Source organism: Apteryx mantelli, chromosome 1 (genome assembly GCF_036417845.1).
Source record: "Apteryx mantelli isolate bAptMan1 chromosome 1, bAptMan1.hap1, whole genome shotgun sequence".
Lineage (NCBI taxonomy): Eukaryota > Metazoa > Chordata > Aves > Apterygiformes > Apterygidae > Apteryx > Apteryx mantelli.
Window position 1 is genome coordinate 87883648 of NC_089978.1, and position 25687 is coordinate 87909334.

At 39.1% G+C, this 25687-nt stretch overlaps 1 protein-coding gene across 5 annotated transcripts in view; it reads right to left on the minus strand.

Moving 5' to 3' along the window:
• The window catches only part of SH3KBP1 (SH3 domain containing kinase binding protein 1), a 237483-nt gene that overhangs the window by 55546 nt on the left and 156250 nt on the right, over window positions 1-25687 (minus strand). For all 5 annotated transcript variants that reach the window (XM_067297098.1, XM_067297104.1, XM_067297102.1 and 2 more), the window contains one exon: window positions 9372-9447. In XM_067297098.1, coding sequence (XP_067153199.1) covers window positions 9372-9447 — 76 coding nt within the window. The remainder of the gene's footprint in view (window positions 1-9371; window positions 9448-25687) is intronic.

Below are 25687 nucleotides of genomic sequence, written 5' to 3' on the forward strand. Positions count from 1 at the left end.
CAGCCAGCAACATGCCACCAAGCCACTTCTCTTAGAGTAAACCTGTGTTTATCACTGGCATCAATACTTCCACCGGTATAGCCTTCCGCCAGATCACATAAATTGGAAGCATAAAGGACCTAGTAGGTTGATATAGCTTATCTATTGCCTGGTGCCACAAGATAACAGATATTTCTGAATCTATTAAGATGGTAAAATAATAAATAGTACATTAATAAAAGTAAATAACTAAACCTTCTGGACATTCAGCATAAAAAAGTTTTGAATATTAGTCTAAAGTTGCTTCTTCCCTTCTCCCTTCACTGTCTATAAATAAGACATCATCTCAATTTTCAGCTGGAAATTACAGGAGCCAAACACTCCTACTCAGAAATCATAAAAAGCAGTTGTCATAAAAAGTTAGTTACATGTTGCTGTGCAACAGACAAGTATGCCACTGTGCCTTACAAACAAAAGGGGAATACATATTCCAGCTGTTAAATAATGTGATATTCAAAGACAGTAGTTTTATCAAGACCAAAAAAATGCTCATGGAAATTACTAGAAATATCCCTTTGTAGAAGGGATGGTGCTTAGCTCACTTAACTGTTAAGGTTTTAACTTTGATGACCTCTACCTGTGATTCAGTCATCTGTCATACTCAGTGCAGAAACAGGTACTTGCGAGGCACAGAAGTCTAAATTAATTCAAAACAACAGGGCCTATCTCTTTATACATGCTCTAAAGAGAATTTGCATTATCTCACTCAGATGCATCTGGAGCTCCACCTGGGTGTCAGTTCAGCTGCTCAGAGGCCAAGGGCCATTCCAGACACTGGTGGGTATTTGAGACACCTATGTGGTTGGCAGGTCTGATGCACAGCCTATGGGAGAGCCAGAGCCTTTGGAACTGGCAGCCAAAATACCCCGCAGTACCTCAAATGGCACCAGATGCAGCCTACTGCCTCCGGCCCCGAGGGTGGGACTGGGATCTGGATTCAGATTCAGTTACATAAAATTAGAAACCTATGATCTAAGCGCTTGTGCTCACACTATAGTTAGTGGAGATCAAGTCCCTACAGTCAGTGGAGCCACTCTTCACTGTCGAAGCAGCTGCCTACATGTGATCAGCTGAATCACACTCTAAGCTCCATGGACAGTACAGACAGACCTCCACTGAATCTAATGGGAGCCCAGACACCAAGCTCACGTGCATATACCTAACCCTAATGCTCTGACTCAGAGCCTGCAACCCCACTGCTAACATTCAATGATATGAACATCACCTTAAAAAAGCAGCTAATACACATACATGTGAAGAGATGCTCTTTGGGAGCACAGTCAGCATGAGAAACAAATTAGTATTAATGGGGAAGAGGAAAGCTCTTCTCTGGTTCACACACTGCTGCTCAGAAGGGGAATGTATTTTATATGGCTTCAGTTCAAGGAAACAAGAATTTCTTTGTCTCCACAGATTTCTTGTCATCAAACACAAAAATTGATCCATTATCACTAGCAGGTAGTTTTTTTTCCCTTTGATGTCTTTGAGGAAAGCAGAGTCAGATGATGATAGTCAACATGATCTCTGACAAAATAAGAGCAATGAAAAAAAGATCCTTTTTGGTGGTTCTAAGAGCAGGGAACAGTGTCCAATAAACATTTGTTAACATTACCAAATGACCAGCTGTGAGAGAGCCACCATGCCTCAGTTCAGATTTCAGCTCAGATTTATTGCTATTTTATTGCAGTCTGTAGGAAGTGTCTTAGATATCTCTGCATGGACACAGCTAGGATGTTTCACCTGCTATCTTGCCTTCAGGATAGTATAACAACATTTGCTGTACAAGCTGACATAGACTGACCTAAGTTAGGTAGACGCAGAGCAGCATACAAGAGAGACCGATGAGATTCAGAATATTTTTACCGTTCAGTGAGTTAGCTACTTTAAACAATCTTTTTGTTGTTGTTGTTTCTATTCAGAGAGTACCCTCATCCTGAAGAACAGCTTTCCTAAATAACAGATTTGGTGAATTAATGCAAAGATGAGGTAGATTTAAGAAGAATTTAGTTCTTTAAGAACTAAGGAAGTTGAGAGCTGCGTGCTCATTGAAGCTCCCGGTTATTGGCGACAGCCTTAGCACCTCTTTTCCATAATGCAGAACAGAAAATGATAGGCTGGGTTCTCAGAGACAAACGTTACCTGGCCAAAGGTGAATCCTTCCTGAACAGCTGTTCTGCACTGTTCTTTCGTTGACTAATAGCATAATCTGTATATTAGGTGGGAAGCCAAGCACAGCAATTCACAGCTAATCAGTGGGAAAAAGCAGTCACTACACTACTACATACACACTCAAGGTGTGAATGAATCCCACGCATTTGAGATTAAAGAATGCTTTGAACAGCAGGTGTCCACAGGGCTCATGTCTCGTCTCCTAATTATCCTGGGCAATCCTCTCTCAGCTCTCCCCTGCCATTTGAAGATTGCAACTGACTTTCTCAGATGTTGAAACCACAGATCCCACAGCCTTCTGCCCACTCTCTTTTTCATGGTCTTCATCCTGAAGGATGGTGCAAATTTACAGCCAGGAAAGTAAGTGCTCTCTTTCTCTTTCTTCTTCTTCTTTTTTTTTTTAACATTTCCTTTAAAAGCATGTGTCAGTATGCATCCCACAGTAAGTGGCTGTCAAAAGCAGCAAGACTTTAACCCAAGAACTTGTAGTCCTTAGTGCATAGCAAATGGCCATGCATCTTTGCCTTGTGGTTTTGATGCCAAGAACTCTTTCTTCCTTGCTTTGTGCAGCCTCTCCACCAAGCTCTTCTCTTTGTTTTTTGAAATATCCAGACAGCAGAGAAACAAGGAAGCAAACCAGAGAAAACTGTCTTGACAAAAGCCAGCTCTTAAGCTCAGGCAAATGCTGATGCAGTTCAGGAGTCAGGCGATGCTGCTGCGAGAGGCTGCAGGAGCGAGCTGCGGGAGGCCTGGGGCTCCCCCATGCTCTGAAGACACAGCTATGGAAAAGGTCCCTGTTTTAGGTGCAGCAGGACGCTGGACTCCTCCAGTGTGATTCACACTGACATACACTAAATCAATATGCTCCTCTGAGTAAGGAGAAGCCTGTGGCTCACATATTGCAATAGAGCAAGGTCTCAACAACCTGAACGTATCTGGGACAATGTAAGGGGCTGGACAAAATCAACTTTCAAATTTTTGGGAAGGCAATGGTAGTGCAATATGATTTAAGGAAGCAAAACCAAAGCCAACAGGACTCAAAATAATGCAAATCTTTAAAATCAGACTAATAAAAGCAGAGAAGAGTCTAATAGGCTATGACGTTTAAGTACTAAAATTTTCCTTACTCAGCAGAGCACAGTATAGCAAGATAATATAGAAGTACTTAATTTCAGCAATTATATTCAGATAGGAAGGAAAAAGAGAAAAAAAGGCAAGACTGATTCAGAAACACAGCACAGTAGAGACCACATTGAAACTTGCTGGATTTTTGTTCAAGTGAGAAAAATAATAAACCAAAGGTCAGAATAATATACTCTATTACAAGCATGGTAAATAGATTTAAGCCAAATTAAACCTTCACGCTAAGATACAAATATTAACTATTCCCAACCATAGATGACAAATCCCATCTTTACCATTTTTTAAATTAGATATCCAAGGTTAGGTTCATAAATCACAGATGGCTCTTCCAGAAGCCTCTCTAGTTTTCTCTGACCTGAAGACACATTTTAAAAATATACCTCCCTTCAAACCCCCAAGAGGAGACATCGTGGAAATGTAAGGCCAAGGGAGGGGAAAAGATGATACTCATGAAATTTTCAGTCCACATTTATTAATTCAAAAGCAATTTACTCTTTCAGACCACAGATGATCTCTCCCTGCAAACGCACAGCTCCTCCCAAGCAAAGGCAGACAACTGGCCGTACACCAGGGCATTCGTCAGGGAACCGAATGAGCAGATAAGCCTCACTGCAGATCTTACAGCTCAAACAGGTTGGATCTCATGCAAGCCTTTCTTTGCAAGTTGTGGCCTGACATATTCTAAACTGAGGGGGTTCGGGCTAGGTATGGTCACATTTGAAAATATGTGCCCTTGGCTACATCCTGTGACTTCTGAACTGTACTGTTTTCACTAGGCTAGGTACAACGATGAAGCAGGAATAAGCACTGTCTCTGCCCATTTGTCTTCTAGCCCTGCCCTTTGGGAGGAAGGCGGAAGGGAGCCAGGGCCTCTCTGACGGATGCCCAGGGAGGCCTGGGCTGACCAGGCTGCAACACGACTCTCCTTCCCCAGGCCAAGCATCAGCAAAGAACAAAATAGTGATGACTAGCTGCCTGTCATAGCCCACCCTTCAGTGAGGGAAAAGTGTCTCAGGACCATCCTAAATAGCGGAAAGGGGCTATCCTCTATAAAGAACTGCATGAACTGCACATTGAAAGAAGATACATATGTAGAGACAGTTAAAATACTTCTTGCAATGCTCAAAGTTCAAAATGTGGCCTTTTTGATATAGCTTTAAGCCAAAAAAATCAGTGCCTTAAAGAGGAAAACAACAGCAAGAGATAGATAGCCTTGCAACCTAAAATACTACAGAACACAGCTACTTCATTACTTAGGCTGCTGTAAATACTGCATTTCACCTATAGAATTCAGTGGCTTAATATGTGTTTACGATTTCAGTGGAAAGTATTGCTCTCAATGTATAAAATTTCTGTATGACTTGGGGCCCTGCAATATTGTATCAGGTAAATTCATTTGTTGGTATTTTGGGAGACTGGTTAAATATTATACTGTCCAAACTAGAACTGAGCAAACTCCATTTACTATACCAGTAGGTCCTGTTCATTTTAAAAGGACACCCCTTCTATTTGTTCTCCTGCCAGACTCTTAAAATTAGCTATGACATTCAAGACAGCAGTCCACAGACATACACACCTTCAGGCTTAAATTTTGCGGGGGACAGTGACTAGAATTTGCTTTTCCTCTTAGGCCAAGATAACACAGGTTCTTCCTCTCACATCTGCTGCTGCTTCCTTGTGTTAAGCAACTTGTGTTCCACTCCACAGCAAGACTTCCTCAGGCTCAGATAATACAATCACTGTGCTAGATTCACCCTTCTAACTTTATTTATATATATATATATTTTTATATTATATTTATATATTTTTTTAAGTAGAACAGTGACCCCATATACTTGATTTTTGAAGCTTAATTATTTCTCCCTTGATGAAGCCTAAATCATACACTAACCAATATGTACACAAACAGTAATGATAAGTAAGAAAACAAACAGCATAGAATTAGTACCCCTTGAGCTTAAGCTTCCTCTTTTTAATTATTACTCATATAAAATGTTTCCAAAATGGAACAAAATCTACCAAGTCTAAGCAGTGAAAGATTGCATCATTGTTACCAAAAAGATAAAACTGAGAAAAAAATAACCCAAAACCCACACTCAGCAGAATTTGGTTTTATTATTAACTGTTAGACTCAAGATGCATAAAAGGTTTGCGCAAATATAATACCTTCACAGAACATCACCAGGCTCAGACTATCAAAACCCCACTTCATCAAATAAAGAATTAGAAATAGAACTAATTAGGGCCTCATTAATCCAAATTCGGCTAATCTTTATACCTTCCACTACCATGCAAAAAGATTAGTTGCTTGCTAGGATTTTGGTATTCCTGTTGTGTAATAGGTTAATACAAATTGCAGATATTCAGCAAATAGAGTAATTGAAATTAACTATCATGGTCACTGCACTTTGGGGCTTATTGCTTTTGCTTTTCTGTTGTCTGCTTATTTATACTCCATTTTTACAATCTCAGTAATCTGCAATAGTTCTCTCAGTCATGGTGGATGTTTTTGCTTTGCTGAATTTCAGAATCCAACACAGCTACTTAAAAAATGACACACATTTTCTAGAATAGCCTTTTTACTGCAAGCCATGTAAACTAAAAATATGCTACCGCAGAGCAAAACCAGTTCTTAGACTGTGCATATCATCACCCCAGAGATATAGGTATAGAAATACACGCATGCATGTGCCAGCCCAGAAACATAAGACTGATGGAAACTCAACAGCAGCATAATTCCCCTAGAAGTCTACCACTCCCCCACCACAGCAGGGAAGCTACAGGAAAAAAGCAGGCTCATAAATCAAGATGTGGGAAGAGTCAGCAACCAGCACTCCTTGCTGAAGCCCCCCATGCAGAGAGGGAAGAGGCCGCGGCTGCCCATTCCTGGCTTGGCAGGCTCTTGCATGGCACCATGGCTTTTATCCAGCTGCGAAGAGGGGACACCGGCATCAAGCATGGAAAGAACCAGGTGGGAGATGAAGAACTGTTCCTCCGCTGCCAGTGCGCTCTCCCTTGCTCCTGGCACACACCTCTGGCCCAAGGGAATCCAAATCACCTGCCCAAGAGCCCCCTCCCCATTTTGAGCTCAATCTGTGAGTTTTTTTCTTCCTGCTGCTCCTTTAGAGAATGGCGCAGGGTTCATTTTGCTCAGCAGCTGGAGACCCCAAGAACAACTGGACCCCACCACCTCAGGGACACAGTTCGAGCTAAAGTGACAGCAGCTGAGGTCTGAGGTGGAATGATGCTTTAATGCTAAATGCCACAATTTGGACATTCATCAGTTTCATGAGACTGGAAACTTCCTAGATTCAGACTTTTTCAGGCTTGTTTGTGGTAGGTTTTTAGGAGATAACAAAAATGAAACTTTGAAGAAATTTCTTCTGCCTTAGACTAGTTTGGAAGCCCTTAAGGGCTCATGAGAGCTGCTCAGCTATTGCTATTTTTACTTACACAAAGTGGTTTGAAAGGAAAAAAAATACGTGCGAGACTCATGTAAGAGAACAAAGAGCAAATATTCAGAATGAACCGCAGACCCATTAGGGTTATATAATTACTTTACACAAGATGTTAAATAGCGATTTATTCAGTTACGCTGTCTAAGGATTGTGGAAAATTCTGTTACATTGTTGCACTGCTACATTTTAGAGGAGATAAAAATGATACAACTTTAGAAAATACCCATTTTCCAATGGAGCATTTTAAAAGTTTTCCTATAATGACAAATATTAGATCATACTTTTACGGACAGACTATCAGACAGTAACTGTATTGTTACAAAATTATTCCTCTCACTTACAGTGGATACCAAAAACAAAGGCACACTGAAGTACATTTCATTTTCACTGAGAGGTTTTTAAATTTAAATGCAGGACAACTTCAACTGATTGAAAAGTACCTCCTGTTGATGCCATTTAAGGCTAAGACAACTACATGTATTTACATTATATCAGACCTTGCTATATTTGTGGTTCTCTTTCCAAAGCAAGAACAGAGATGCCAAAAATCCTGCTGAGGCCCCAGAAATAAAATGTTCTAAGTAACAAAGTTTAGGGAAAATTCAGAGACTCTGAAGAGGTGCATGTGGAGATATTGTATAAATCAGTAGCCCACCCTTCTCCTCAGATCTGGCAACTGGGATGTTGAATCATGTTTGCACACACAGGTGGGGAAAATGGAAGGCAACAGAAGAGGGTTTTGCTGATCCAAAGGCATGTCCCAGGGAAATAACTAAAAGAGGTGAAAGCAGAAGCAACCAGAACCCAAAGGTGTCAGTGGAGAAGGCATAGTTCTCCTGTCACTGTTCAGAAAATTTTCACATTTTTTTATATGTGGAACAAACACGAACGCCCTGTATCTTGGGATGTGGTGCAGTGAGCAGCTTTGGCAGCCAGAAGTACAAGCTGATGTGGAAAGAGGCAGCTGTTTCCCACCGCGGCTTTACTGCCCCGAGGGCTAGTGCTGCGGGTGGGAGAGCCCATGGGATCACCCCTTCTGATGCCACTGGCACTTAGGTCAGCTTAACCTGCTTAAGCTGCAGGCGGGCAAAGATTACGCCAAAACACACCAAGTCAGGAGCCTGGCTCCACGTTACCAGTGTACACATTTTTCAGTATTTCAAGTTCTCACTTGCTCAGGGCAATAGAGCGCTTCCCATCAACAGCCTTGCGTCACAAGGGGAGCAAGATAAGAGGATGCGGCAAGTCAATTACTGCGGTGCAGCTAATGGACAGGAACTCGTGAAGCTGTTTTAAGCTGCTTTTGCCACTCTGAGCTGAAAACATGCAGTAAACTGTCTTCACCAGACACTCTCCTCAGACAGCTCCTTTTCTCCTACGCCAGATCATTCCCTTCCTCTGTCTGTCTGCATTTCAGTCCTGGGGAAAACGTTATGCGGACTGTTAACTCTCTGAAAGGATAAACACATCAAGGGAGGAGAAGAATTGTGCAAGTTTATAAAAAGAGGCATCAACACACAGGAAAACATGATTTACAGATAAGGACAAAATCTCATAAGTTTTCGTACAGGCTCCTACAGGGAAACAGAAACTTGGTTTCCTGACCATTTTAAAGCTACATAAATGGTTGAGTAACTAAGCTGAACTGAACATATCTTGAAAGAAACAACTGTGGAGTGGCAAAGTGATGGATGAGACTCCTTTTTTGTGAGCAAAGTTATGCAACAGAATAAATCGGAGATTTATTTCTATCAGCTTTATATAAAGATGTTGAGCAATTTTTACCTGTGAAATCAAAACATCCTTAAACATGGATAAGACAAGAATTTAATTCAGAAACTCAAAATTTTATATTGTCATCAATTTCTTTGCTAAGATACAGCTATGTTATCTTCCCTCCTATTGCTTTCTACCAAAATCCAAAACCATTCAGTTGTAATAAATAGAAATAAAAACAAAGGATAGGGAATATATACATAAGTTATTTGGCAAGCTAGTTACATAGATCTCCACAGAACAGAATTGAGACCTTCCTAAGAGATTTAATTATTGCTTTTTGTTCTTCTAAGCATGAAGGTAAACAAAAAAAATCCTGAAGTTCTTGGCCACTATTTAATTTTTAGTTCCTACACAAACTATACCGCCCACACAAATTGTTTCTGCTAAGTAAAGAGAGAAAAAAGAGGAAAAAAGGCACTCAAAACCAGGGATATTTTTCTATGATGCACCTACAAGCTACAGCATGAAGTTGTATCTTACTCAACTGATTAATTCTAAAGTACCCTAAAGGCTGAAAGCTGATGATGTAATGTAATTTGACTTTTGGTGGCAGAACACTCAAGGTAGGATTATCAGAGCAAAAAAAAAGTCTGAGGATCCTGTGAAACAAAGCATTCTGTCTACATACTGCCTACTCAAAGTTTATCCTAAATATATCTAACTGCCTCCTGCTTTTCAGATATACAGAACACTCTTTTAGTCAAAACCAAAGAAAAAATGCTCAGCTTGCTTTAAGACGCTTAATAGCACAAAGTGCAAAGAAAAAGAAACAGTGAAACCTACTTTTTGTTCTGCTGTCCACTTCTATTTTTGTTGGCTCCTGAGTTGCTGTGGCTGGAGGTAATTTCTTCCCAACACTCTGAAAAAAATAATTATTCTCCTTTAAAATTTGTATGTTCAGTTAAAAGTTGGATAACATAAAAAATTGTAATGGAAATATAAAATATAGGAGTAGAAAAAGGACAGTAAAAAAACAGAAGCAACTTAAACTATACTCAGCTTTATTTGTGGGGGGGTTGGTGGTTTTTTTTAATGATAAAGGATTCAAAATAATGTGATCCTCAATTTCTCTTTTTTTAAAAATGTTACTAAAACAGTTTTAAACATTTATCCCTTAGCACGTTTTCAGGAAAGACTCACAAAAGTTTCATTGTGGATTGAGTATGTGATGAAACTTCTTATAAAAAGGTACTATTTGGTGCCAAAAGTAAACCTGAAAGAAGAGGGGGAAAAGTTCCTTGATTTCTTTCCATACCAGCAGTATTCATTTTAGTCTCTCTAGACAGAGTGTGATTTTTATGAGACAGCATCTCTTTAAGTCAGTTTCCCATTTCTGTTCATTCTGAGCAAAAATAAATAATTTAAAGAGAAGTATTACAAATAAACCATCATCAGCCTCAGATAGCTAAGCTGAAAGAACAGTAAATGAATATTCATCTGCCCACAATAAAATAAATAAATAAAACAAAACAAAATAAAATAGAATATATGATAGTCATCTTTATGTACCTTCAGTAATAACTACAGGCATGCTAGCCCCTCTCTCCCTCACTTTTCTCCCTACCAAGAAAGCTGTCTCTCAAGAATCACAACCACTTGCAGCTGAGGACACAAGTAATTATTACTTGATTATACATATACAAGTACTTAAGAGCTGTAGCTATAGATCAACATCCTTTTCTGGTTAAACTATGTATAAACACCACAAAAAGTTGGTTCATACTCCAGTGACCTTTTAAGTAAAAGCTAAGAGGCAAGAAAGCTAAGATTAGTGCTGAAGGCAATAAGGACCTCTTGGAGACTATGAGGAAAACACTGGTCAATATGACAAGCGATACCAGTACAGGAGTTTAAGGAGCTGAAAAATTTGAGGGTCTGCGAAGAATACAAAGAGCCCCACATTAGCCATTCTGTACACTAACTGTGCCTGAATGCATCTAGGGAAAGGAGTAATAAATAAATAAATAATAATAAAAAAAAATCACATGCTGGAATTTGAGGCTGGCAACAGGAGGCACATCCGGAACAGAGGTAGTTTTGCAAGTTGTGCATAAGGCAACCATCAAATTTGTGCTGATGAGTACAACAAACTAAAAACTGCAAAACCCAAATGTGTCCTGCTGCAACTGAACTCCTAGAGCGCAGCAGAAACAACTGAACCTCTGCTGAGCTTGTAAATCCACTTAAAACGCTGAGCTTGTGAACTGCTGGGGAAGAGAGATCAAGAGCAAAACTCTACACAGAAACCTCCCATCTTTTTTTTTTTTTTTTTTTTTTGAGATGGGAGTGAGAGGAGACAAGAAGCATTATCTGAACCGGCAATTATGGAGATAACAGGACAACAGGAGATGACAGACTCCTGCAAATCAGGAGACGACAAGACTGAAGAGAAGAGCATGATGTGGCTGTACTGAAGCCAGCTTAAAGTCAAGAAGGATGAGGATGATACGCTGACTCTGAGAGCTGGAAAGCAGTGAAAACTGCACTGGAAGAGATGTATGAGGAATCTGAAGGAGCTGGACAGTCACACAGATAAATGAGTCTAGGATGAAAGCAAGGATGGAAAGGCGACTTTTGGTTCAGCAGCAACGAGCACAGTTCAGGATGGCTGCACGTCTCAGTATATGCTTGTTCACACCATTATTCAAAGCTTGGTTCCATAAAATGGTTTGGAAAATGATGAGAGCACATATTCTAAACTTCATTGGAATTAACTCAGAAAGAAATTCATACTAAAGGAACACCCAAATGTTTCCATTTGATGAAATGTTTGCTAATGATGAAATTGTTATTCTAGAACAATTAATGAAAGGAAGAGGAAAGGAAAGCATCTGGTAACTGTTTTATCACAGGTGAATCATTGTTCTTATGTCATAAAACTAAAACCCAGGTAAAACTGCAACAAACTAAAATTTAACAAGCAAAAATCACAGTAAAAGAATCATGGACAAAGAGAAAGAAACTACTGCATTCTAGTGGGAAGGGCATGCTGCAACGTGAAAGAAAACTTGGGACTTCTTAATTTAGAGATGTAGATGTGAGTGCAATGCTTGAAAACATTCATTCACCTGCCTGTTCAGACAAAATGCCTATGCAGGTGATAAGTCGGAATGAAGAACCAACTGACTCCTTTGGACCAAAAAAGAGACTACCATGCAAACAACACCGTTCTTCTGTCAGGAGCTAGGAGACAGGCAGGAAAGCAGTCTTTGCATGAGTTGCGGTTTGCTCAGGAGAGGAGGTAAAAAGGGAGTGCACTGGCTGAAGACATGACTTCTTTGGCACCAGGGACAGACAGAAACAGCCTGAGCAAAGAAGAGAGGAACTGGATTCCCGATGGGTCTAATGACAGAAGAGCAACACTGAACTGTGGAACATGTGGAGAAAAGATTCTGAAAGATCACAGTGACCTATAAGTTCTGGACCCAAAAATCATTCAAGAAAAGCAAAGTTGTCCCAGAATTCAGGAAAGGGAGAGGAAGGAATGTTTATACCCATTAGGAGGACATGAAAGTCACAGCTTATTTTCAGGAGGGTTGTGCAGTCTCTTCTCCAGTGAGGAGGGAGACCTGGGTTCAGTGTTAGGTGCTTCAGAAGGGAGGAGGGCAGCAGAGGGAGGAGAAGACAAGTGGAATTAGTATACTTTAATTACAAGGGGATTGCACCCAAGGATTCACAGGGGTGACAGAAGCACTACTGACAAGGAAAAAAAAAGCAAAAATAGATAAACCATGCAAATCTGGCTTTGGGTGGACTCTCCTTGTCAAGATTTTAGTCTTCCAGTGAACTAGGAGATTTTTTTTCTAAAATATGTTCTATACTAATCCATACATTTGTGTGGAAAACATTTGTTTCCACTTCCCTTTTGAAAACATCTTCATGAAACATAATCTACTACTGATCTGTTCATTAAGAAACAAATAAGATAAACCTTTCTTCACCCTAAGGCACACTGAATCCTCTGTGTTCTGATGAAGTCTGACAGTTTGGCTTTAACGGAATAAAACCTCAAATATACCAAAGACCTGTGTCCTGCGAGTCCCAAGTCAAATACTATTTTCACAGCTACCAACTTATCTAACAAGAAAAAGGACACAGGAGACAGACATCCCATATGAGCCAGAAGTTTTGCTTCTGGCTCTCCAACTGCTCTGCATCACTCATATTCCCATACAGTTCAAATATACACCAAATTTACCAGTGCATAGGAAAACCAAGCAAACCCAACTTTAATTCTTGCTGATCCTACACACATCTCTATGATAGAGACTTTTCTTTTTGGGGACTAGTTCACTATAGGGCATTTTGGTTCCTTCTCCAGTTGAATGCCTTCTCCAGCATAATTTATCAAAATCTCCTTCACTTCTAAATAAGAGAGTTGGGTATGCAGGTGAACATGGGAGCAAGGAACACTTCAAGAAGGTTGAGCTGAAGATCTTAATATAGTATATTAATAATATTAAAATATATGAATATAATGTTAATAAAATATTTATTGTATAAATATGCTTAAATATTAATCTTTTCTCCTCCATTTTTCCTTTACATTAGAAGGTGGTCAATTCTATTTCAATTCTGTTTCAGAAAAACGTCCTCTAAGTCCTTCTAGAGGCATTGATCTATGCTGCAAAATAATGATACACAATGTCAGCTTTCACATTGTTTAGTCCTTTCCCCAGATTCATTCCTACCTACCAGGCTGGTAGAGGAAGGATTTCTGAGTATAAGGCAAACATTAATTAACATTCCCAAGAAGCAAGCAGCTCTTATCCCTTTGGGATATAGATAGAAGATAAAATTTAGAACTTGAAGAACTTTGGGGGAGTTTAGGCACCCAAAAATCTAAGAGCAGACTCCTCAATAACACCAACATCGTCTGCCACCTCCCAGCCTGAACTCTCTTCCTATTTATCTAATTCCCTTTAAAAGCTATCACTTTATCAATAATGTTTGCAATAAAAAGTCAAAAGCAACATGAACCAGAAGGCCCATATTGAACCTCTCCTAGCAGTGTCCTAGTCACCAGGTTGCAGAGTCAGGCTAACTTCTCCGTTTTATCTTTGGCCCTGTATATCTTGAATTCTTGGCTACAGAGTGGTCCAGCACCAACAAGAAGTATAGCTTATTCCACTCAGCCCTGGTATCTCTAGCCTAGTGGTTCAGACACACTCCTGAAGGGTACAGTTTCAGTTCCCTCCACCCCCACCTGAGTGCGTGGTGACTGTAACTCTCATGGGAGCACTCAGCACCGTTCTACCTACATTACTCTACAGGTATCAAGCTAAGGGACTTGTTCATCTCCTGTCACACAGGAGACGTGGTGGAAAGAGAGTCCAGATTTCCCGACTGCAAGCCCCAGGTGACTCCCAACACACACCAGGACACATCAACGAAACAAAAAGAATCTTGATCTCACTGTTGGTGCAAGACAAGTATCATTAGATTGTATAGCTGTCAGACACAAATTCCCCTAATCGCCTGACAAGTAAATCTGAAGATGAAAGGAGAAAGAGCGCCTTCTTGCAGCAAAACCAGCTGATCAAAGTATGAATAATGACCATGATTTGGCATACAGATATTCAGAGGAATGAGAAGGATTCAGCAGCAACCTGCCAGTCTTAATGACTGGTTTTACGAAGCCAATGAAAAGACAGTCTAGCATTAAATAACAAGTTCTGTTAACAGAAGAGGTCTTGATGGCACTTTGGTACACTGGAAATCCCTATCTCTGCAGACCAGCTTCCTGTGATACTGAATTAACAGTGATTACAAAAACAGTAGAGGTGGCACACAGAGTCTCTTGGATGAGGTCATAGTATAATCAAAACAGTCTCATTTCCCTTCAATTATGTATTTTGGCTCAACTGCAATCCCTGTGACAACACAGAATTAACACAAGAGAAGCAGAGCATGTAATGGGCAATCTACAAATGAGTTCTTCTCACTTGAGGGCACTACTGACCTCCCCTACAACAATTCAACCTTGATCAGAGGAGAAAAAGTACACCTGTGCTCAAGTTTGCTTCTTCAGGATATTGTTTAATTATATTTAAGGGTTTGTTGTTGTGGTTGAACACTGACTTGCCTGTTTACTTTTGTCATTCGGTTCCTGCATCTCTAGAACATCTGATTTGGAAATTCAAATTAAATTGTCACTTGTGAACTAACTAGGTCAAGAAAGAAGATTGTTATACTTCTTTGCACTAAAGGAACAAATTTTTCCTTTCACTTTCCTTTAATAAATATAAGCTTCTCCAAGCATCAGTTTGTTTACTCAGGAATAAGGAAAAAAGGATTTACTCAGCATCAGGATTTACTTTGGAAAGTGTATTGAAGTATTTATTCTAGATGAAATATTTTGTAATTGCTATTTGAGAATATAACTCCATAAAGATATTCTTAAGGAAGACACCAGACATCGAAGGATTCATAAAAAAAGGCTGTGTGAGCTGGAAACGCTAACCTTTTTATTCTTCTAGGCATATCATTATTTGTCAACTTGAACAGTGAAAATATAATTAAATGCACTGATGACATAGAGGAAGAGAAGATAGTGATGCATCTTGAGAACTTTTAGAATTTCAAAATACCTTCGTGACTAGGTAAGGGGAAAAAAATACAGCGTTTCTTTGACCACGACACTTCCTTTCAACATTCAACTACTATTTTTGAACTTTGTTTACATGCACAGAATTTCTTTTAAATACAGCTTTAAGTACAATCCAAGGCTACTATTGGTAAGAGAACACAAAAGCTTTATTCTTTAATACATTTCTGATACTCAATTTTTGTAACCGAGAGCATTTTTTCATAAAGAAGCAGAAATCGTCGCTAGCTTCTTCCAGCTACAGATGAACAGAAGCATAAACAAGCCTCTCCCTGGCTATGTCTAATGCTGATATTTTGAAGGGGGAGCCAAATTAATTTACTTTTGCTAACATGCTTCAAGTACTTAAGGGACATTATCAAGTCTTTTATCTATGCTACCTGGACTACCTTAAGTTCAAAAAAATTGAAAGAACCTATTTACAGAAACCCCAAAGGCTTTCAGATGTCAAAATGTTCTTACTCTGACAGAGACGTGTGAAATAAGAAAAATGTCCAGGATCTCAGTTTTTCCCACGATACCAACACTGTGCTCCACATGAAGTACCTTCTGTGACAGTCTGACCAAGTGTTACTCTCCTGGGGTTTCCTAAAAGGACAGAGTTAACAGTTTTCCCAGAGGGTCACCACACAGCACTTCAAAGAGGGGGATGGGAATTTTAAGAACATTGTAGAGAGTAAATAAAAATTCTTTAAAGAAAGTGGGATTAAGCACCTGCCTGCATGTTTGACTGCCCATTCACCTAAATAGCTTCTTCTGTACCTCTGTCCAGGCTACTGCTCAGCTCTGCTTTGGTAGAAATACCATTGTAGATGCTCCTGACCTGTGATTATTATTCTTTTTTAAATACCAACTAGATAGGCATAATCCACCCAATGTACGCACGGCTAGCACAGAGATCCCTAGTTGCCCAACCTGCACGCATTTCTACTGACATCGTGTATGAGGAAATTCCAGTCACGACGCAGGGTAATTTCCTTAAAATTAGCTTAGGTGAATGAATGGGACAGGAAGCAAGTGCTCATCAAGTCCTCAATTACAACCAGACTGTCACAAGCACAGGCAAGCAAAATCCTTTTTACTCTCCTCTTCCTAGTTTACTCTGACTACGAACGGCGAGACAGGATGCAACGTAGCTCATAATACCCGTGAGCAAGAGGGAGAGAACAACCCAGGAGAAGGCAGTCTAGCCCCAGGGACCACCCCGGGCTGCCGATTCCTCCCTCCGCCCTGGCGTTAGCACGTCTGCAGGGCAAGCAGGGAACTGGTCCAAGGTAAAACTAATGCAGAGTGGGGAAAAAAGAACAAGAGTTTTAATGCTGACCTGCTTCACTAAACAGTTGCACAAACACCGGGGTCAGAACAGAGGCGGGAAAATTTATGGTCGGAGGGGTAAGGTGCAACTTTTAGTTGCCAGGCTCATTTATGCCAGCTTAAGCTCATCGTGAAAGCATGGTGAGCATCTCAGGGTGCATTTTAATACAGCCGTGGGGCCAGCAAACTACATGTTGCCCATGGTCAGGACAATCTAAAGAAAGGATGCAATGGTGCTGACCTTTATATCATTCAGAAGGTGAAGTGTAAATGACACTCAGGTACACAGCTATACATACCAGATGATACTTTCATAAAGAATGGGCGCCCTGACCACAGGATACAACATGGCATACATCTGAAGAAGTTTATTAGCAGGAGGCTTGGCAAATATTTCACAGAATGCAGAAAGCAAACCGAGCAAAATATTTTTAAATTTTATATTATAGTTTCTTCCAGTCAAGCTATATTACCTTCTACTGGACAATCTAAAAATAGTTTATTTTCACATTCTGCACATACTCCAGCAGACTTAACTACATTTTTTCCAAATCAGGTCCATACTACATCAGTTCAGGAGATGGACAAAAACACGGCTCTACTTACCTATCTCAAGCGTATCTGTGTTATGAAATAAAAAAAAGAAAAAGATTTATTTCCAAAAAGGTTTTACTTGTGAAAGGTTTTACCCTTCTACAGCAAGGTTGTAAAACCCTGTATTTAGGTACTGTGACAGGCATATGAACCACTGGCTCCTTAGTTCTTCTTTGCCTGGAGAAAGTCAATACACCTCTAAATAAAAGATGTCCCTCCAAATAAAATCCAGGCCTTACCGAAGCAAAAAGCAAAGCCTTCATCCCATCAAATCTCCTTGGAAACTTATGTAATTTCAGCAGGCAGCATGCCTCTTGCCACAATTAATAGTTTTGGACAAAGCAGACAAGTTAGCTGAAGTCAATAGTCAACAGCGAGGAGGTAGAGGCCCCATAACTGTGCATGAATGTCAACCCCCTCTGGGGACTGCCTACTTCCAGCACTATTTTAGAGGAAAGCAACATTCAAGAAGTCAGTCAGTATATATATATTTATCCTGCTCTATTATTAAAGGTTTTTGGAATTAGGATACAGATGCAAAAAACTAAAGGTATCTGGGGGAAAAAAGTGTCCTCTGGTGTTCACAGAGAAATGAATACATTTTTCTCAAATACGGAGTTCATTTCTTGAATGCAAAAGAAAGAAATGCACACAAAAATAGCAGCTTAGTCTACCTCCTACTACAACACTCTAATTTTCATTTCAGAGAGTGGTAAACAGGTTGTGATTATATTACACTGCATTCAATTCACTTGGTGCCCTAGAAAGAGAGTACTGAACGTCAGAGCCTCTTAAAATTGCCATGTGTGTGATACGCTGACATCATGACACCGCAGTTCAAGCAGATAAGCAAGCAGGAAAGCAAGCAAACCAAAGAAACAGCACAGAGGTCCCCAAATAAGGGATATTTTAGAACAAAGCATGATTTTTCTTTGTTTTCTGATTCATCTCAGACTATCATTCTTCTGGTATACTTCTTTTTTTCACCTGAAAAGAGAAAAGCAAAACTGCCTCTTCTCACCAGTTAAACTGCTTAAACTGAATCAAGCCGAAGAACCAATGCTCTGAACACTTAAGGAATAGTCACATTTGCTTTGATTGAAAACAATATTATTTTTCAAAATAACTTTAACTCCTGAAATATTTAAGGAGAAGAGTTACTGGTGTTTTACTTAATTATGTCAAAAAGTATTTGGAAATCAAGTACAAAGAAGACTTAAAATCTCTTATCAGGATAGACAAGGAATGATTTATGTGGTCCTGAATGTTCATGGCAAAATAAAGACAAAATGACAAGTCTGTACTCCTTTGACGTATCACTGTAAAGGATTATATTCAGCAGAAAGGAAAGGGAGAAAAAAGGGCCAGGATGACTGAATTGATCTATGTCCATGTTCCTTAATGGTTCTGAGTTTACTTCTTCATATTTTATTTGACAACAGTAATTAAATGCCTATTTTTTTCAGTAAAGAGTCATTAAAAAAAAAAAAAGAGAGAATGACAGAGAAACAAAGATCAGAGCAAGCAGTTCTCTGGTAGATATTCTGGGGAGGTTTTTGTTTTGTTTTGTTTTAAGGAGAAAGCCCTACATGCTGTAATTAAATTGATCTTGTATTACTGTGTTAATCTTGTATTAAATTGTATCTACTTAATATGTTATTCACAGTTATATCTTATTTTAATGATCATTTAATATGATTTCTAACAGGCATTCAAAAGCTAGGAAGTCTCAAAAGTCAGGGTTTCACACAGATCTCTGCTCCTGTTGCGTTATAAATACATGTGATCTGGTTATTCTGAGATGTTAAGTTATTGTACGTTGTTTATTCACAACTAGTTATCCACAGTGGGGCTCATCTCACTTAAACATCATCTACGAAACAGATGTGTACACACAGGCCAGGTACAGCAGGCTTCCCTTTTATCCCTGGAGGTAAACGGCCCTATAGGATGCAAGTCACCTGGATTTCTTCTTTGGGCTAAGAGGATCATGTCCTAATAGCTCCTATTTCTTTATATACTGCAAAGGGAGCCTTAAGGACTATCAACACAGTAGACCTCTAAATTCTGTCAACAGAATCCCATGATAAACACTATTTTTAAATACATTAAGCATGTAGTCCATACATATTAACAACCAGGACAGCACACAGCTCTTATCTGATCAATAAACACTGGTGCTACAGCAATACAATGCTGTCCACAGGGAAGCCCAACAAGACCTTTTCTACTTTGCGTGCCCAATTTACACTACATTTCATTAAAACAATTTTCATAAAAACAAATAAAGTTGTTGGTCCTCCTGGCTCCTGAAAATGATTGAAATTGTGACTTGAATGTACACCAAAAACTAAGACCGAGAGGTAGATAAAAAGAGTCTACTCTTTGTCCTTTTTAAGATTGTTTAACTTGGATAAGTAACTGATTAAAAGACAGGAAACAAAAGGCAGAATTTTGTTACTAGGTTTTTGAATTGAGAAGTCCCTCAGGGATCTGGAATGAGGCTTTTGTTTTCCGCATATTCACAGATGAACCAGAAAAGACAAAGAACAGAAATATAATTCAGGTAAGCATAAAGTCAGACATTTGGAGGAACCTCCCCTAACTTTAGACAGAAATGATGGGCTTTGAACAAATAGCTGTTAACACTTTGGAAAAGAACAAAGAACATCAGAAAGTGCTATCAAAGCACTGTATTAATCCATCCATAAGTCCAAAACCTAGAACACTGCGTGCAACTCATCTCCTTTCCCCCCCTCACACATAACCTACCCAGTTTCTACAGGAACTGGAAAAGAGAGAAAGTCACTGAGGATGATCAAACATATGGGACAGATTCCTCATCCTGGAAAAAAGGTGGAAGTGCAGATTTAGCAGAGTTCTGTAAAAAACAGGAGGGGCATTGAGAAGGTGGTTAGGGAGGACTCGCTAATTATCTCCGCCAGTAATAAAAATTAAGGGTTATCAATGAAATTAGCAGGCGTCACATTCAAAATAAACAAAGGGAGGCACTCCTTCACGCAAACCTGTGATTAAGCCGAGTGAAATGCTCTTTCACAGGAACTTACAGATGGAAAAATTTTATGGGCAATCAACAAGTGACTACCTGAACTGCCGAGAAAAAAAATCCATTAGGGTTATTAAACACCAAGCAACCACTTAGCTCATAAAGTCCCCACGTTAAAAATCACCAGAGGTTGTTAGCACTCACTGCAGAAGTTTCTCTGCATGTTTACCCTGTCCCCATACTCTTCCCTAGGTGTCCAGTACTGAGCATGGTTGGAGGCAGAATACCAGCCCAGGCACACTGCTGATCCGAGCTACAGATGTCTCCGGATCTTCTCATTTCCTGGAAGACTTGTCTTTGAACATATGAAATGGAAATATTAAATATAGTACCCTTAAGAAGGTAAATCTAAATAAAGCAAGGTGACATAAAAGCAAAGTGACAGCACAGAGGAAACTACAAAGGATTACTCCAACTCCTCTCTCTCCCCAAAAGTTATCAAATAAACTTTAAGTTTTTCAGTTAAAGACAAAATGAAACAAATATAAATGGAGAAAATAATTAGAAAATTTTTCAAAATTATAAAGCAACAAACTCTTCCAGGTTAGCTTACTAATTTTTCAGTCTCCTCTGATTTGTGGACCACTAAGAAAATTTGCACTGGAGAAACTTCAGAGCTAAGGACCGCTTTATGGCATTATCTAAATTTGCTTTCCCTGGCCACCTTTGGTGGTTCCCTCAGAAGTAGTCCAAAAGCCCACTATAAATCTAAAAGATTTTTAAAAAGCAAATACTGTATTAAAAATTAGCTACTGTAATGAAAAAGACAAATCCACATGACAGTAATATACAATCATGTTTCCTTTTTAGACATCTTGAATTTCTTCTAACCTGAAGGGTGGACTATGTATAAAACAACATTGTAAATGAAGTGCTCATAACAAGCCACCAATCCTCTGAACTAATGAGACTTTGTCGAGTACTCTGAAAAAGAATCTCTTTAACTGCCTCCGAGTTTCTCTGAGAAAGTGCTGTAGATTTGAGATATCAAACTTGGACCAATATTGTGCATATGAAGACTTTAGTTTAATTCCTCCACAGAGTTAAACCAGTAATGAATAACTAACTCTATTCGGTGTTTCAGTGTGTGAATACACTCTGCTCTAACAGTGATGATACTCATGCTTATGCTGAGGTGTAACCGTTTATATCCTCCACATTCATGTAACTTATACTTTTGCATTAAAAGAAGAGTCTCAAACCTTCATAGTGTGGAAGCCATATAATAACAGAGATTGTTTCACAGACTCCTAATCTCCCATTTGCAATTACAAAACATCCCTTCAGCGACTTCAGAACTGCTTAAATGGAAAATTACTTTAGTTCTTGTTTCCAGCTGTTGAGCTGCATCAGAAATGACCTGAGCCAGCACCAAATGTCCCATCCAGCTCTCCATGCACTAAAACAACCAGGTGTTCAGCAGACCACCAGCAGTCTACAAACCACAGATGAGAAGTATCTTCATTAGCATTGTGCAAGTCTCCAGAGAAACGTGTGTTATTTCAACTATGTTCAAAAAAAATAAGTAGTTAAAATATGTGATGCAAAATTTCTGCTTTAACTTCTTAGACAGAAATGTGGGCAGGAACAAAAGCTTGAATGAACAACGAACAATGAAATGTGATTTTCATTAAAACTCTGGGTAGCTTGGAGAGCAGGACAGGACACATCTTGCTGTTACATCATTATTCTCTACAGTATACCTCTTCTACCAGCAGATGACTTCAGAGTCTAAAGCTGTTATAATTTGCTATTTTGACAATTTCTTAATATTTCAAATTATTGGGAGAGGGGGTCAGGAGTGAGAAAGGTTTTTTTCTACTGACATACTTGATGTGTTGAACAGGAGAAAAACCTATACATCTTACCTCCTACACTTTCTAATATTCATATTTCTGTAAAATTTGGAATCCTGACATTTGATGCCATTAGGTTGTCAGTTATAAACTGCTAATGAACTAAGAATCTGTCTTCCCAAATGTTAATGGTTTATTGTATCCAAGTGAGAATGTGGTCATAAGAGTTTGGATTAGGCAGATTTTGCTGAAACAAATGGAGCAAGACATATTAGAATCCCTGATGAGTAAAAATGCTTAGCAAATGGAAAAAGAAAAAAAAAAAAAGCAAACAAGGAATGAAACACACATTATGCTCCCAATTGCCTCATCTCAAAGCATGGAAAGCATGCATATTGAAATGAGATATAGGAACAAGTTTGCTTTTATTCCTAGGCTGCAGATTTGCTATGGTAGAGGATGTTTCTTTAAAGAAAGTAAATATTTTTGCAGCACACAAATCTCCTCTCTTCCCTGCTTTATTTATTTTTCATTTTCCCCTTTTACTGACTGTGGTTCACACAGATGAAAAGGACCATGTCCTTCTGTACCCCTTGCCAAGATTTTTACTATTTGCAGGTTGCAATTCACAATTAATTTGTCTCCTCTGGGAAGAATCCTTTAGTGAGTCTGCACTTAGTGAATGCAATTCGTTTCTGCTCTCCCAGGAGAACCATGCCTGTCTAGATTGTAGTTGATAACTAGGAAGATCCAGTTTGTACCATCTGGCATAGAAAATGCTTTTACATAACCTGCTCTTTTCCAAAATTTATGAACCTTACAACTGCTACAGGGATCTACACTTACTTTTGCAATGGTAAAGACAGCTGTTCAGCTGCTTTTACATGTCTCAAAATCTGGAAGAGCAAAAACCAGGGAACGTTTCTTCTTCTTCTTAAATACAGCAAGTTTTTCATGGCCTACTTATATCTGCTAAAAGATGCTTTTTAGTACAAAGATAATATCTTCCTAGCTATATTACTTGCACTTCAGAAATCTTCACATAGCCTTAAAGGGGAAGGCAGTCCTTCCAAGAGAGATTTCTCTTCTGGAGACTGTCCCCGTGCCCGAGCTCACTGTGGAGTCAGTGATGAAAATGAACTTTTTGAAAGAGCTGATGAAAGCTGCTTTCCAGCCAAATCATATGCTCCAGGGTCTGAGAATGACCCCAAAGACTTAACCAGCAGGTAAACTTGAAATCTGGCTTAGGAGTTCGTCTAGCAAAGACACAGAGACAAACACATTTCCTAGGAACACAGGCACCCTGCTAGCAGTAATCCTATGCAGGAGGAAGCTACGATGAAGGGGAAGAAAATGAGACAGGCCTGGAAGTAGAAGAAAAAGTAGTTTTTCAAATTGGGGGTAGGCTTAGAAGAGTCCAGAAGAAACTGCAAAGGATTCATCTCAAGGTAGGGCAGTTCCTGTTGAGAGCATACAGATGAGCAGGCGAATTTGTACTGCAGAGCCACTTCTACTATTTACAACAAAAAAAACCAATCAAACAAACAAAACCCCCAACAACTATACATTTATATGTACTTATACCCAACAAAGGAACAAGCGTATCAACAACTGTTTGTAGGAATGCAAAACCTTACCGCTTTTAACAGCTTTTGTAGTCCAAAACTTTGCAGGGGTTAGCTCTGGGAAGCCACCACAGTGGTGAAGCCAGATAAGCTAGGTTTACTGGTAAATTACTAAACACCCCCAAAATAGTAATAGATTAGATTATTGACACCGATTATACCATATCACATATATTGTAACAAGGAAAGATTAGACAACATTATTGTTATGCACATAAAGAGACTAAGCACAAATTAGAGGCAGACTGTACTGGGTATCTGGAGGCTTTAACGCTTTAGCTATAAGATCCAAATAAAAGAGTGACGGAAAGGGAAGTAAGGAATTGCCACTGAAACTAATACTTCATTGCAATAGAATAAAAATAGCATTGCTTTGTATATGCATCATAGTTTTCAAATACAAGCTGCAAATAGAATTACAAAATAAATTAAGTTGCTGTATTTGGTTACTCCCATTTGAAATATGACGAAAGTGAGGTTCAAAAAATATTTTTCCGAGTTCACACAGGAATGAAGCAGGAATAAATTCAGGTTTCCTCTTTACAAAATGCCACATTGTTAACCAATACTATGTCTGGTAGGCATTCACTATGCTTATCTCTTTTTTTTATTGCGTTCCTTACTTTTTATGCTTATGGAAGAGTTACAGTTAGTGAAAAAAGGAAGATAGAAACCTCAAAAAATCTTCCTTTTTAAAGCAGCAACAACAATACTTTGTTCTTTTGTGAAGGTTATAATGCTGACAACAAACTCCCAAGCAGCTGTTCAATTATATTTTTCAAGTTAAATGATTAAACAAACAAAAAAATCCCCACAAGTCTATACTGCCATGCAGATAGTCCTGGACTTAATGGCGACAGCAAGCATTTCTCCCTTTTTTGGCATTACAGTTCCTCTTTTCTCCTCAAAATATCTTTTATTTCCATTTTTAGGGTTTTTTTTCCACCTTGCGTCACTGAAATCAGGACAGAAGTTACTGGGGCTAAACAGGGAGCTATTTTTATTTCAAACTCTCACAGAGAAAATTACAGTGCAACAAGTGACAAAGCAGAATGTATTAGCATCGGCATACTTTCAGCTCTTTCAGCTGACGGGAATTCAATCTATTTTCCTTTGAAAGAAACATAGAAACTGGAAACACAAATGGAAAATGACTAATATCATGGGTTTTCAGCTTTGCTCTTCAGCAAGTGCTTTAGGTACGGAGACTGCTGCAGAAGACACTGCCGGCTGCACACACGGAGCTCTGCAGCTAGCTGGGTGGCCAGTGCACATCAAATAGCCCAGCACCCAGCACAAACCAGGCTACGGCAGCCTGCGCTTGGCCACAAGCCACTGCTGGACCAGGACCTCCTCCCCAGGAGGAGAGTCCTCTTTCTCCCCCTTGATTTTTATTGGCAGGTTTTTATGAAGCACTTGGTCAACTAACTTTAATAATGCAAGCTTGTATTCATAGCATTTAAGAACTGTTTTTATAAATGTAAAATACAATTGGCTTAATATACAAAGTCTAGCAACAGGGAGTTAAAAAAGGCATTTTAGAAATTGGCCTACAGACTTCTTATCCCACAGCATGTCTGGCTATTCTATGATCCTTTCGCACTCTTTTGCTCCTCCTTCCTTTTCTTTTTTTAAGGCAGAAAAAAGACACATGGCACAATACAAGAGAAACGACATCTCGAAAACGAAAACTTGTAGCTTCATTTCATATTTTGCACGCAGTTTACTGACTTCAGCTTTTAAAAGCAGATGTTTAGAGAAATTTACTTTTTACTACCAATAGTCCCCAAAGTATCTGCAAATAATTAAACAGTTTACTTGGCATCTCTCCATTCAGCTTTCTATAAAAATTCGTAAGAATCAGTTTACTCCTGTTTTCCTTGCTGTTTTCTGAAGGAAAGGACAATTGCCATCTAGATTTTATTATCCAAGTGAGTAAGATTTTCTACAAAGCTATTCATATCAGTTTTCCTTATTCATACAAAAAACTCCAGATGTCACCTCACACAGAACAGGAATTAGTAAAGCTCTTTTTTTTTTTTTTTTCCTGACACAAAGAAGAACTGTAGTTCTATTAGATCATTTTGGAAAAAAAA